General features: G+C 53.1%; 1 protein-coding gene across 8 annotated transcripts in view; it reads right to left on the minus strand.

The window, feature by feature from the left end:
• Kcnt1 (potassium sodium-activated channel subfamily T member 1) overlaps nt 1-13,449 on the minus strand; it is a 67,265-nt gene that overhangs the window by 21,353 nt on the left and 32,463 nt on the right. For all 8 annotated transcript variants that reach the window (XM_045138884.1, XM_045138876.1, XM_045138885.1 and 5 more), the window contains 9 exons: nt 11,421-11,477; nt 10,999-11,047; nt 10,156-10,215; nt 9,786-9,860; nt 9,638-9,721; nt 9,023-9,117; nt 8,050-8,230; nt 969-1,133; nt 535-671 (listed from right to left, as the gene is read on the minus strand). In XM_045138884.1, the coding sequence (XP_044994819.1) occupies nt 535-671; nt 969-1,133; nt 8,050-8,230; nt 9,023-9,117; nt 9,638-9,721; nt 9,786-9,860; nt 10,156-10,215; nt 10,999-11,047; nt 11,421-11,477 (903 nt within the window). The remainder of the gene's footprint in view (nt 1-534; nt 672-968; nt 1,134-8,049; nt 8,231-9,022; nt 9,118-9,637; nt 9,722-9,785; nt 9,861-10,155; nt 10,216-10,998; nt 11,048-11,420; nt 11,478-13,449) is intronic.

The raw sequence follows: 13,449 nt of genomic DNA on the forward strand, positions 1-13,449 counted from the left end.
TCTGAGGATCAGGGGCCCTGGGGTGGTGTCCTGCTTGCCCTTGGCCCTGCATGATCTGGAATGAAAACATGGCAACTTCGGGGGAAGAAGCCCAGATGGTGCACTCGTGCATTTTGGAAAGTTCCACGGAGGAGCAGCATGCGTTCGTCACCTCACTTCACTCTGTCAACTTGTCTTTAAAGCAAAATCCACCCTCAGCCCTTGTGACTTCCCCCCACTGCAGCCGGCTTTGCCACCCCAAGTCTATTTTGAGCTCCTTGAAACTCAACAGAAAAATGTTCCCAGACTTGGAACCGGAGAAGGGAAGGTTCCCAGAGGCAGAGCCCACGGCAGAAGGGAGGCCAAGGCCGAGCTAGAGGGAGTTGCCAGGCTGCCTCACAGTGGGTGGGCATGCAGGGATAGAGAGGCTCCAGGGTTATGCACTGACCTGCCTAACCGTGTGTGCCCCATCCCTGCCTCTCCTCTACCCCGGGGACCTCTGCCCGCCCTCAGGCCTGCACCTGGCCGCACCCACTGACCCTGGCCTGCACTCACTTGGCTCGCATGAGGTCCTGGTCCTTGAGGGCAGAGCCCTGGAGGTAGATGACCCGCTGGGACCACAGCGGGATCTGCAGCACCCTGCGCACCTGGACATCCATCTCGGTGGGACACAGGATGACCACGTAGTAATCCTGCTGGCCAGGCTGAGAGTCAGCACCTCCCAGCAAGTTCCTATCCCCCAGCCTGCCCTGTCTTCCTTATGTGACCATCACAGCTCCTCTACCAGACAAGGTGACTGAGGTTTACAGTGCTCAGGGGCCTTGCCCGGGGCTGGTGGTAGTCCTGGGGGAGGGGGAGGGTGGATGCTTTGGGAGCCAGGAAGAAATCAAAGGTCCCATGAGTGCATATGTATGTATATATGTATGTATGTGTGTGATGGGGCTGGAGCCTCATTGGGAGCCTGGGGTGGGGGAGGGCTGCAGCCTCACCTGAAGCCTGGGGTGAGCGTAGAACTCGTTCAGGAAGTCCATGAGGAGGTCGATCTTGAGAGAACTCACACAGAGGACCACGTGTTTCTCTGTCTGTGCCCTGTGGCGGCTGTAGTTGCCCCCTGACTTCTGCCGCTCCATCCAGAGGTAGACAAGCTCCTCGAACTGCAGGAAGCACAGGTGGTCAGGCCGGGAAGGCGGGGGCAGGGCAGGCTCTGGAGTGGTGGCGACCCAAGGGAGGGGCCTATCCTAGCTGGAAGTGACACGTGCTGAGGACGGACTGCACCAAGCAGGCCTGGCTAGCTGGCAAGATGGGGGCTTGATAGGGACGGTGGCCTGAGCAGAGGCCGGAGCAGGACCAGAGAAGAATGCACATGGGACCGTGTATGCAGCGCAGGTGACGTTCAGGAGCCATGCGGGCATCCCCTCTGGCAAGCATGAGGCATGGAAAGTTCAGCCCACGGCTTCAGAGGTCTCATGGCTGGGAGTGAGCACCAGAGCCTGCCTGGCCAGCTCAGTGGTCACAAGAGCATTGACTCGCACCCCGTTCCCCCCACACCCCCACCAGTTCCTCAGACAGATTCTGCGCTAAGTCCACAGTATCAGGAAACCGTCACCTCTTAGGGACTGCTCTCTTGACAGTTTGGTAGCCGAAGGAGACATCAGGTTCCTGAGGCCATCACTGTTCTCATCACTGGGAAACCCTCGGGCAAGGTGGAAGGAGTTGGCATAGGCGTGAGGACTGCCAGGTGTCAGACCTGCCTGGGCCATGCGAGCTGTCCACAGTGCCGACCCTGCCCAAGGCCTCACTTTACCCGCGGTTCTGAGGTTCAGTGTCCACGGCCCATTTCACCTCGAGCATTGAGTCCACATGTGGACTTAGCACATTTCTGAATGGGCCGTGGCAGCAGGCCCTGACCACTGTGTCCACTTGTACAGGCGATGTGAGGTCACCTTGCTTACATAGGATTGAGTGGCTAGGAGATGCCCGTGACTATAGGGTGTGGGGGGGGACACCATGCAGATGACACAGGATGGGTGTCGCTCCTGGCCACCCCTGGGCTTGCACCTGACTTCTCTCAGACCTCAGTTTCCTCTATGCATCCAGTCTTAGGAAAGAAAATACACGAGCTGACTGACCATAGCTGGCTGAAGGGCCCATAGTGGACACAGAGCCTTACTGTGGAGGAACCTGGATGTGAGTCCTTTGCTACCTCTTAGGCCGTTTCCTCCCATCACCACACACCCCGATAATGGTGAGGCCTTTGCACTTCTAAAGTTCCTTCACCTCCACAGTGGCCCCTGTAGTGGTCATAGCTCATCCCTGGTCTCCCCTCACTTCTCTGCCAGCCCCCGGGCAGCCCTGGGGACGTTAAAAGAGCGCAGATCAGACTGCCTTTCTCACCTTTCCACCCCGGTGCTCAGGCTCCACGGGTTCACCAACTCTTCCTGTGCCCTCCTGCCCTCTACCGGCCAAGCTCCACCTCCATGTCTTGGAGAGCTTTTGGTTGAATCCCAAGGGACTTCCCTCTCCTGGCACCCAGACCCATTGGTGCCCTCAAAGGAGCCTCATCTCTCCTCTGAGCAACCCTGCTGGCCACCCCCATCTGCCCACCTCACATAGAAGTCCCTTTTACAGACACAATCACCCAATGGCTTGTGGTATATTACCAATCAACTGGGTACTGGGAACCAGAGATACCTTAGCACCCAATACTACCCATGGTGTTCCTCAGAGAATGACTGAATGGGGACATGGGCAGATAGGGAAGGAGTCAGCCCCCATGTCACACGAACTCCCCAAGGTCAGGGAGAAAGAACATTCCAGTTCTATGGCAGCTGCAAATATGAGCAGACATGGGAGAGGAACTGTACAGCCAGCTCAGCTACCAGGGCAAGAGCCTCAAGTATTAACTAACAGAATCCAGCATAACCCATCAGAATACAGCATAACTCAACAACGGAATCCAACATAGTATTTTAAGAAGTCCCATTTCCCTCCTATCAGAACGGCTATTAAAGGAAATCAAATGGTGGCTGGAGAGATGGTTTAGTTGTTAATGCATTTGCTTGTGAAGCCCAAGGACCCAGGTTTGATTCCCCAGTACACACGTAAGCCAGATGCACAAAGGGGCGCATGCAACTGGAATCTGTTTGCAGGGGTAGGAGGCCCTGGTGTGCCCATGCTATCTGCTCGCTCTCTCTCAAACAAACAAACGAAAAACAAGTGACAATAAATGCTGGTGAGAGTATGGAAACAGAGCCCTTCTGTATTGTGGAGGGAATATAAACTGGTACATCAGTGTGGAGGTTGCAGAGATAGCTAACATACCATCCATGCTACCCAGCTATTCCATTCCTTGGCACATACCTTAAGGACACTGCTACCTTAGAGATACTTGCACGACCGTGTTCACTGCTGCTTTATTCACAATACCTAGGAAATAGAACCAGCCTAGAGGCCCCTCAACTGATGAATGGATAATGAAGATGTGGTACATTTACACACTGGAGTTTTATTCAGTGCCAAAGAAAAATGAGATTTCGAAATTTGCAGGGAAATGGATGGAGCTGGAAAGGATTGTATTAAGTGAGGTAATCCAGGCCCAGAAAATCAAATGTCACATGTTCTCTCTCATATATGGATCTTAGCTACAAAAATGTTTACACTTGTATGCGAGTTGGAGTAAAAGTCAGTAGTAGAGGCCAGGAGGTGAGACATGGGTTATAAGGGAGGGAGGAGAGAGTAGGGTTTAAGGGGAGGGTGTTGTAGGTATGTAAGTAGAGGGGCAGATTACTGGGGATGCAATGGCCTAAGTGGGATTGGGGGAAGGAGTGGAGGAAAGGGAGTGGGAAGGGAGGTTAATCAAAATTTAACATGTTATGAATAAGCCATATAGAAACCTACTTCTTTGCTAGCCAAAAGTATGTATGTTTAAAGATAGAGAAAGAGAGTACGCACAAAAGTATCCTATGGATAATGGTACACCTAGAAGCCATAGGTTGTTATTAGAAAAATTTCAGTGTCAAGGGTGGGATACCTTCTGGTAAGTTATTGGCCAAGGAGGTCCCTGATGCCCCCAAAACATTGCAGGCCGTTGCTAAAGCTCTTGGTTGCCCACCAGAGCTAGATGGTAAAACCCCGTTGGCTGAAGATTCCACATGCTTGGACTGCAAATCACTGAGAAATCAAGCTGGAGCTGAGCTGGAGACCTCCTCCCTGCTGACTAGCTGTCAGAAAGCTGGAAAAAGCTTTGCAGCATGCAGCACATTGGGAAAGAGAAGTTATTAATGGTGTCAAGCAGCAAAGGACCCAGCAAGCCTTAAGTTTGGCTAGACAGGCCAAATGTGCCAACTGGTGTAATAGTGGCATGTCTGTTATGAGGGAAAACAACAGCTCTCTAATTGGACTAGAGGTCTGCTCCATGGCAGGATATACATGCCTGGCACCAAAAACCTAGTCAAAAGTCTTTGGCCAGGGAGACAATGAGCCCTAGGGGTGTAATGTCTGCTGGTGTCTGGCTAAATGCAAATATTATGCCCACCAAAATGCCCTCTAAGCACTTTTCGTGTTTATTCCCATATATTAAGGCTACGCTCGCTTTTGGTTAGAGAAGCTTCTTTTTTCAGATGGTGGTGACCACTGGAGTAACTCAAAGGTCACCATATTGCTGTGAAGAAGTGACAGTGGAGTATTCGGCATCTAGGCATCTCTATCACACCCTCCAAGCCTCGGGGTCCATTGTGGAAGAGGGGCCAGAAAGAACGTAAGAGCCAAAGGAAGGGTAGGACTGCTTCAAATGCACTCTTCTAGACACAAAATGGCCTGGATATCCATGACCTCACAGTGCCTGACATTACCTACACAAGACCATTATAATAGGAGAAGATGATGACATCAAAATAAAAGAGACACAGGCTGGAGAAATGGCTTAGTGGTTAAGCACTTGCCTGTGAAGCCTAAGGACCCCGGTTTGAGGCTCGATTCCCCAGGACCCACGTTAGCCAGATGCACAAGAGGGCGCATGTGTCTGGAGTTGTTTGCAGTGGCTAGAGGCCCTGGCACGCCCATTCTCTCTCTCTCTCTCTCTGCCTCTTTCTCTGTCTGTCACTCTCAAAGAAGTAAACAAAACAAAAATAAATAAATAAAAGAGAGACTATTTGGGAAGAAGAAGGTATTTGATGGAGAGTGGATTTCAGAAGGGGGAGAATGAGGTGGGGGAAGGAATTATCATGGTTTTTTTGTCTATGCTTATGGAAGCTGTCAATAAAATGTTAAAACATGAAAAAAAAGTCACAAGTCAGATTTATGTCAGGAATGCATGGATGGCTTAACACTGAATATATACATATATGTGTGTGTGTGTGTGTGTGTGTATTTTAAATGTGTAAAAAGCCAGGCTGGAGACATGGCTTAGTGGTTAAGGCACTTGCCTGTGAAGCCTAAGGATCCAGGTTCGACTCCCCAGAACCCACGTAAGCCAGATGCATATGGTACACATGCATCTGGAGTTCATTTGTTGTAGCTAGAGGCCATAGCATGACCATTCTCTCTCTCTAATAAAGAGATAAATAAATAATTTTAAAATGTGTAAAAATGTCTATAAATATAACTTACACAACAGTAACAATTTAAAGGGAAAAAACTCTCAATTGACTGCTTAAAAATGGTTAAGGGCTAGAGAGATGGCTTAGTGATTAAGGTGCTTGCCTGAGAAGCCTAAGGACCCAGGTTCGACTTCCCAGAACCCATGTAAGCCAGATGCACAAGGTGAAGCATGTACACAAGGTGGCACATGCGTCTGGAGTTCATTCACCAAGGCTAAGGCCCTAGCGTGTCAATTCTCTCACTCTCTCCCTCTCTTTTAAATACAAAAAAAAAAAAAATTGATTAAAAACCTCCTCGGGGCTGGAGAGACGGCTTAGTGGCTTTCCTGCAAAGCCTGACTGCCCATGTTTGAGTCCCAGCGCCCTCATAAAGCCAGATGCACAAAGTGGCATATACATCTGGACTTTGTTTGCAGCAGCCAGAAATCCTATCATGCGCTCTCTGTCTTGCTGTCTCTCTTGCAAATAAATCAATAAAACATTTAAAAAATACTCTCAGAGAACTGGGGTGAGAAGAGAGGTAGTGCGTCTATGAGTGATGAAAATGCATGTGGTCAGTAAGACACGATAACCCACGGAAGGCTGGACCCTTTTGCTGAGAAACATTAAAGGCCTGAATGAACGACAACCTGGTCTTGCTACTCAAGCCGTCTGTGTCAATGTGATTCTGAAAAATCCCAACATGGGGCTTGTTGGGGGGGGGGGGCAGAGTAGGCAGGGCTTGATAAGTAAATTAAATTTTTGTGTGTGTTTGTATGAGTGATAAGAACTCACTATCTAGGCCAGGCTGGTCTTGAACTCAAAGTCTGAGTTCTGATTCAACCTCCCAAGGGCTGGGATTACAGGCATATACCACCACACCTGGCCTGTGAATTAGAAATTTTACACAGAAAAGCAAAGAGCCAAGAAACGGAGTGCCACTTTCAAGGGCAGAGTTTGGGGAATGGAAGTGCTACTGGAGAGATTGGCACAGGGCCAGGGCAGGACCATCCTGGCTCCACTGCATGTGTCCATGCTGGGTAGGCTAAAACCCTCTTTGTGAGAAGCAAACTTCAGACTTTAGAAGAAAACACATTGGTGGTCAAAGAGAGAACCATCCTTTGAGGGAAGATGGGAACCATGAGGTTGGTGCATTTAGTCACATGAACTGTGACTACCCATGGAAGAGAAGAGCTCCAAGAAAAATGTTTCAGGGGCTGGAGAGATGGCTTAGCAGTTAAAGCACTTGCCTGTGAAGCCCAAGGACTAAGGTTTGATTCCCAGTACCCATGTAAGCCAGATGCACAAGGTGGCACATGCATCTGGAGTTTGTTTGCAGTGGCTAGAGGCCCTGGTGTATCCATTCTCTCCCCCATTCTTCTTCCTCTCCCTCTCTCTCAAATAAATAAAACATTTTTAAAAAATATTTTTACTTATTTGAGAGAAAGAGAGAGAGAGGCAGATAGAATGAGAGAGAATGGGTGTACTTGGGCCTCCAGCCATTACAAACGAACTCCAGATGCATGTGCCACCTTGTGCATCTGGCTTTCGTGGGTCCTGGGGAAGTGAACCTGAGTCCTTTGGCTTTGTAGGCAAGCGCCTTAACTGCTAGGCCATCCCCTCCGGTCCAAATGAAACATTATTATAAATGCTTCAGGCCTGGCTTCGGAACATAGAGACTGAACAAGTGAATCAGTGAGAAAAATGGTTTGAGGAGGAAAGTGGCAGACGAGAGGGACGGGCGGGGGGAGGGGAGTCTCAGTACAAGTAACCCAAATGGCCAATAATCAGATGCCCAGGCGTGACATCCCTGGAGGAAGCCAGGCTGGCATAAATGAAGAAAGTGGCCATTGCTGCGAGTTGCCTTACATGAGCTGGACGGAGGACCTGGTGTGCAGCTGCTGTGACTCAGATGACAGGACAGCCATGTGCCTGGGGCCACCCAGGCCTGTGACCCACCATCACCCTAGATGTCCCTGGCACATTGCAGGCCTTCAGCATAGCCCACTGTTGATGAGGGGCAGCGGGGAGACGGACAACTCTTTCTATGAGACGTAGAGGGTCACTGGCTGCGCTGGGGGCTTGGGCATTGCAAGGTCAGAGACGGGGTTGGCCTGAGGGTTGAGAACAGGGTCAGTAGTGGCCCATATGGGTGACCCTTGTGGCCCAGACGGCAGCTTGGCTACAGCTGGGACTTGGCGATGCCCTTCCTACAGTCCTCTGCCCCTGCACAGATGCTGGAGTTCACTCCAGCCCCTAGGAGACTGACCATGTCCCTGGAAGAAAGAGGGTGTGATCCTCTGGGGTTCACCAGCTGAGCCCCACCTTGGGCTCAAAAGAGAGCCTCTATGCTAGCCTACCACAGAGAAAGGGGTCACCCACACTGCCTTTGAGGCCCTCCTGGGACATGCACAGCCCCACGGCTCCCTCCTGTGCCTTTGTCCGCGGTCGGGGTGTGCACCCAGCTGGCCACGCGCTGGGCGTGGGGCTGCACCTGCAGAGGGAGCACCACGAGGGTGACACAGATCAGGATGACCACCAGGAGCTGGGACGGCCAGATTCTAGGTGTCACGTCTCCAAAGCCCACGGTGGAGAAGGTGACGATGCAGAAGTAGAAGGAGGTCAGCAGGTTCAGGTTCCCACCGGCTCGCTCCAGGTGCTGGATCCCGCAGGTCCTAGAAGAGCAGGGCGCGCGCTGCCACCCTCAGGGGGCCAAGGCCGCCGTGGGGAGGGGGAACGGCGACAGCTGTGCCTACAGTACCCCGGGGAGGCTCTGCCAGCTCTAGGAATGCTGTCACTCAGGGCAGAGTGACACATTCCCGTTCCCAGGTTAGGGCATGGGGCTGAGCCCAGATGCTCTTCAGCTCCAGGTGGACCCTGTCCTCCCGACACTGAATCTGAATCCAAGTCTGGGGAAACGGCTCATCTGATTCGGGCTCAAGCGGTTCCCAGCTCCTAGACTGCCCCGGTCTCCTGGGAGAACAAGTTATCTCCCAGTCTGGCTGACACCCATGGACTCCAGGCCACGGAGGGCCCCTGAACCAGCCCACCTTCGCCTTGGGGCATAGTAAGCGGTGACTGGATGCCCCAAGGACATACTACAGGGCCACCGCACAGGCAGACACAAGAGGCTGGCAGATCTGCTCAAGTGGCCAGAGACTCCCTGCTCCCGGTGACCCTCCATATTGTCCTGGCTGCTTCTAAACTGCTCTAAGTTGGATCTCAAACCACAGGACCCCCACTCAGGGGTCAGTTCCTTCAGAGTTTCAGGCACAGCCAACCAGGCCGGACACCTGCAGCCCGGATGCCTCACTGTCCTGGCCCGAGCCCCAGGCACCTGAACGACCAAAGCGAGGTTTTGCAGTTAGCTCCGTTCTCTCCAATCTGGTCTCCCGGCTTGATGCCTACCCAAGAAGCAGACTGTCCCTGGCTGCCCGGTAGGACCACATCGTGTCCAGGACACTCACCCCGTGAAGACGAGGCACAGCAGGGTGCAGAAGAGAATGAGCACCTGGTTGAACATGGCTGACTGGGTGCGCAGGATGGCCCGGTGGAAGTCGTTCTGCAGAGGATGGAGCCGTCACAGGACAGGGCCCACTAAGAGCAGCAGGCCTGGCCATAGCTTCTTCCCAGAGGAAGGCCACGGTCAACCTTGCCCTGGGCAGTTCACCCTGACCTCAGCTTCATCTCAGGATGGGGTCCACCTGCCCATGCCTTGGGGTGAGGGCTAAGTGCATACCAGCCATGACCCCAGGTCTTCAACATCACTATGCAATTAGGACAGGCCTGAAAGCTAAGGGGCCAGGCTGGGAAGGGACAGGCCACCAAGGGAAGACAGATGGGTCCCCGGGCTCTCGTGGGTCTGGTTTTGCAGCCTGGTTCTCGTGGCTGGGTTTGTTCACACCTGAACTTTGTGCTGCCCCCTCCCCTGTCATGGTCAGGAAAAGCTCTCATAGGAAGAGGACTGGTGTGGGTCATTGTGGCAGGGACAAGACCTCTGCAGCTTCCTGGCTTCTGCCCGGTCCCACCAGCAGATGGCTAAGCTGTCCTTGTGGGATGGGCAGAAGCCAAGCCTCACTTACAATCATGTTCTCCAGAGCGTGCTTGGCCAGCCAGCAGTTGAGGAACACAGGGATGAACAGGTTCCGCAGAGGTGGCCAGAAGACCTGTGGAGGAGGACGGGTCAGGCGGGGGCTCGGGCAGCAGGACTCGAGGCTGAGGCGCACCCACCGTGATGATGAAGGGCAGTGTGTTGATCATCTCCAGGATGAAGGACACTTGGAAGATCTGCTCCCAGATGTTGCCCTGGTTGGGGGGGGGGGGGATCAGAGAGACTTCAGAGCTGGTGACAGGGTGGGGGACAAGGCCACAGGGCAGCCCCCAGGGTCAGGGAAAGGTGCTGTGGGTTCGGAGCTGGGGAAGGCTAAGGGCAGAGGGAGGGGGCCTGGAAGGTGAGGAGAAGTAGGAATTGGGAAACTGGGAGAGGGTGGGTTTTCAGGGGGACTTAAGAACTTGGGAAGAGTGAGGGCTGGGAGCTGGGGGAGGGGGGAGGAAGGGAGGGAGTGGGCGGCAGCTGGGGCAGGTACAGGCAGGGCCTTACTTTGTAGCTGAGGTAAATAAGGAGCATGGTCTCCAAGAAGCTTATTGTGGCCACAATGACCTGAGTAGAGAAAGCAAAGAGCCTTGGAACAGACACGGGGCTGAGGGCAGAGGGTCTCATCAGGGTTCACATGAAGCTGGGTGCATGTGTGCATGCACGTGTGGTGCGTGTGTGTTTGTACAGGGTTGCCTGGACCATCGTGCCCACATCAGGATGTTCTTGACCAGACAAATCTACAGGCAGCTGCCCTAGATCCCGGGGTGGGGTGGGGTGGAGGGCACAGACTCTTTTCCCTGGCCTGCCAAGGCCCCCTGTGGAAAGGCAGGTTGGGATAAGACAGGAGGAGCAGGGAAGCCCTAGAAAGCGTCACTCCGCTAAGCTCTTCCAGGAGGTGGAGGTGAGATTCCATTAGTGGTGCTCCTGGGGCCCTGGGCTTGGTGAGAACTTCCTTCCACCACAGGCTTCATGTCTCCTGTGGGATTCTCCAGAGTCGGGGAGCTGGTACCGAGTCAGGCCTCAGAGCCAGCACCACTCACCGAGGCAGAAGGGGTGGCAGGGCCAAGGAAGAATCCTCAGGGGCTAGCCTGGGTCACTCACCCCCACTTCTACCCCTCAGAAAGACAGCATGGACAGAGACTCAGACCAAGAAACAGAAGATGGGGACCGGGTGCCCTCAGCAGACTCTGGGGAGCTTGTAACAAAAACTGCAAGGCTGGGGTCCCTTCCTTGTAGAGCCTTGTTCCTCTGCTTACTGAACCTGCCCCCCTTCCTGAGCTTGTGTCCGACGTACCCCCTGGGCTTGGCCTCCACTGTGGGGGAAGGAGAGGGGGGTGGGACACTCACCTGGATCACCCACAGTGTCATCTTCCTCTCCACCCACAGGATGGGGCCCCTGGGAAAAGAAGGAAGGAGAACCTTGAGCAGTTCCACAGCTGCCTGGGCACCCCGTATGCAAGGGTCAGCCTAACTAGGCTCAGGAAAAACATGAGTGGGTGCTTCATGGCCAGATGTGGGAACTTGCGGACATTTGTTTTTATCTCCACCTTGCTTCTCCCCCTAACCGCCTGCCAAAGGGGACATCCTCAGCACTGACCCAAGACAGGGTCCAGGGGTGCAGCGGAATGTGTCTCAGGGAATTCACCAGCTTTCGGGCCGAGGCTGGGCATCTAGGGCTGGGTCACATACTCCCCACCCACTGCCAGCCATCCAACCCACGTGCCGCGGCCCCAGGCCATCTGGTAAATGGGAGACAAGCGTGAACTCACCAATGGAACTCTGAGGACGAGCCATTGAAGGTATAGTTATACTTTGTGCAGCCCCAGCTGTGAACACACATAAGAGATGGCCCACCACAGGCCATTAAATGAAGACCAAGGACCCATTCTGGGGGTGCCATGGGCACTCACTCGCTCACCAGGGGCCCACCCCCACATCCCAAGTTGGTGCCTGTGTTCTCACACTTTAGCACAAGGGGCCTGTCCACTTTCCAGCGAACACTCAGTGAAGGTCTCTAACTGAGGAGCGTGGTGGTGGCGGGGTGGGGGAGGACACATTACTGTCTGGGGGAATCTGGGTCACACAGCGAGACAAGTGAGGTGTTGCTTTGGAGAAGGCGGGAACTTGGCCTGGGCAGACAAGCTCCAAAGAGGGGCAGTGTGCAGCCACAGATGACCTGGGCACGGACATTCAGGGCCTCCGGAGGTGAGGACTGCCTGAACAACGCTCGGGAGACAGAGAAAGCTCCTGTCCTGAGGTGCTCCCTGGATGATGCTCATCCCCCAAACACTTGGAGACATGCATCTGCAGGCCATCTGGAACTAGCTGCCAGTAGGTGGCAGAGTGTAGGATAATACGCTAGCTCTGTCACAGACCATAAGTGACGCCACAGTCACACACCAAAAGAACCTGATGCTTACAGAGCCCACAAAATAGCAGCTCCTGTCCCCTCCTCTGTAATTCAACTACTTCCCTCCTGAACCTTCTTGAGGTTGTTGCACTCAATACCATCAGAAGTTTCTGGATAACTCATCCTCCCATTCACCTACCCTCCCTCCCATCCTCTTACCTGATATATATCCATTCACCTCTCATCGACACCCACTCATCTAGCCTCCACCTATGACCTCATCTATGGCCCATGCACCTTTCTCTCCATCGTTATTGGATTCTATGATTCATGCATGCTTCCATCCAATGCAACCTCTTATCCAACATCTACTCACCCACCCACCTACCCATCCATCTACTTTTCCATTTATCCATCCATCCACCTACCCATCCACACATCCATACATCACTTCTAACCACCCTCCTACACCCAACCATACATCAAATCTGCCCACCCTCCCACCATCCATGTGCCAGGCACTGGATGACAATTAAATACAACAGACTTCGGCTCTCTGGGAAGATGAAATTGGAAGTCTTGGAAACTATGGAACTTGGAGAGGATGACATGGACTCAAGAAACTGGTTTGAGAGTCAGTTACAGCCCCTGTAACTGTGGAGGCCTCTGATCTCCTCTGGCCTAGATATTGATGGTCTCAATAGCAGGTAAGAGTTTCTTGTCTGGGGACCCTAGCATCCCTAGAAGTCACAGAGAACAGGAATTAAATGAAAGCTTTCACACAAGCTCCATGATCTGGCCTCCTGCCTGGCGGTTTCCAGAATCCCAGCAATCAGAAAAGAGCCTGTTCTGAGGAGACTGGATCCCAGCAGATGGCCCCATGTCCTGACTGTAGAGCATCCTGGGATCTGAACCAACTCCTAAGTGCAGACATGAGGAAGTTCACTGGTATGCAAACTAGGGACTTATGTAAGCTCAGGAGAAATAAACCAAGCAGAAGAGCTAACTGCAAAAGGGGGGAAGAGTCAGGGGCAGCATCCTCAAGGGGATGCAGGAAGCCAGAGCCCAACAGATGCAAACACTCAGACCTCAGAGAAGAGTCTCAACTCAGAGCAGGACTGAGAGAGCAAATGCATGTGAAGGGAGACTAGAGTTATGGACATGCAGGTTCTAAACCCCAGGGAGCCCGGAGAGTCTCCAAAGACACCATTCAAGACAGTCCTGGCACCAAGGGCTGCTGAACCATCCACGAGATGAACCAGAATCACACCAAGGCATCCTTGGGTACAGACATCCCAGCAACTTCCAGGGAAGGTAACAGCTTCCCACCAGGATCCAGGCTAGAAAATGACACCGACTTTTCAAAGCAACCCAGGCAGTAGGCCACAAGGCAGACTTCAGATGAGTTCCCAGCCCTTCCTTAGTGGGCACCTCCAAGAACACATGAC

The sequence above is a fragment of the Jaculus jaculus genome, chromosome 1 (genome assembly GCF_020740685.1).
Source record: "Jaculus jaculus isolate mJacJac1 chromosome 1, mJacJac1.mat.Y.cur, whole genome shotgun sequence".
Taxonomy (NCBI): domain Eukaryota; kingdom Metazoa; phylum Chordata; class Mammalia; order Rodentia; family Dipodidae; genus Jaculus; species Jaculus jaculus.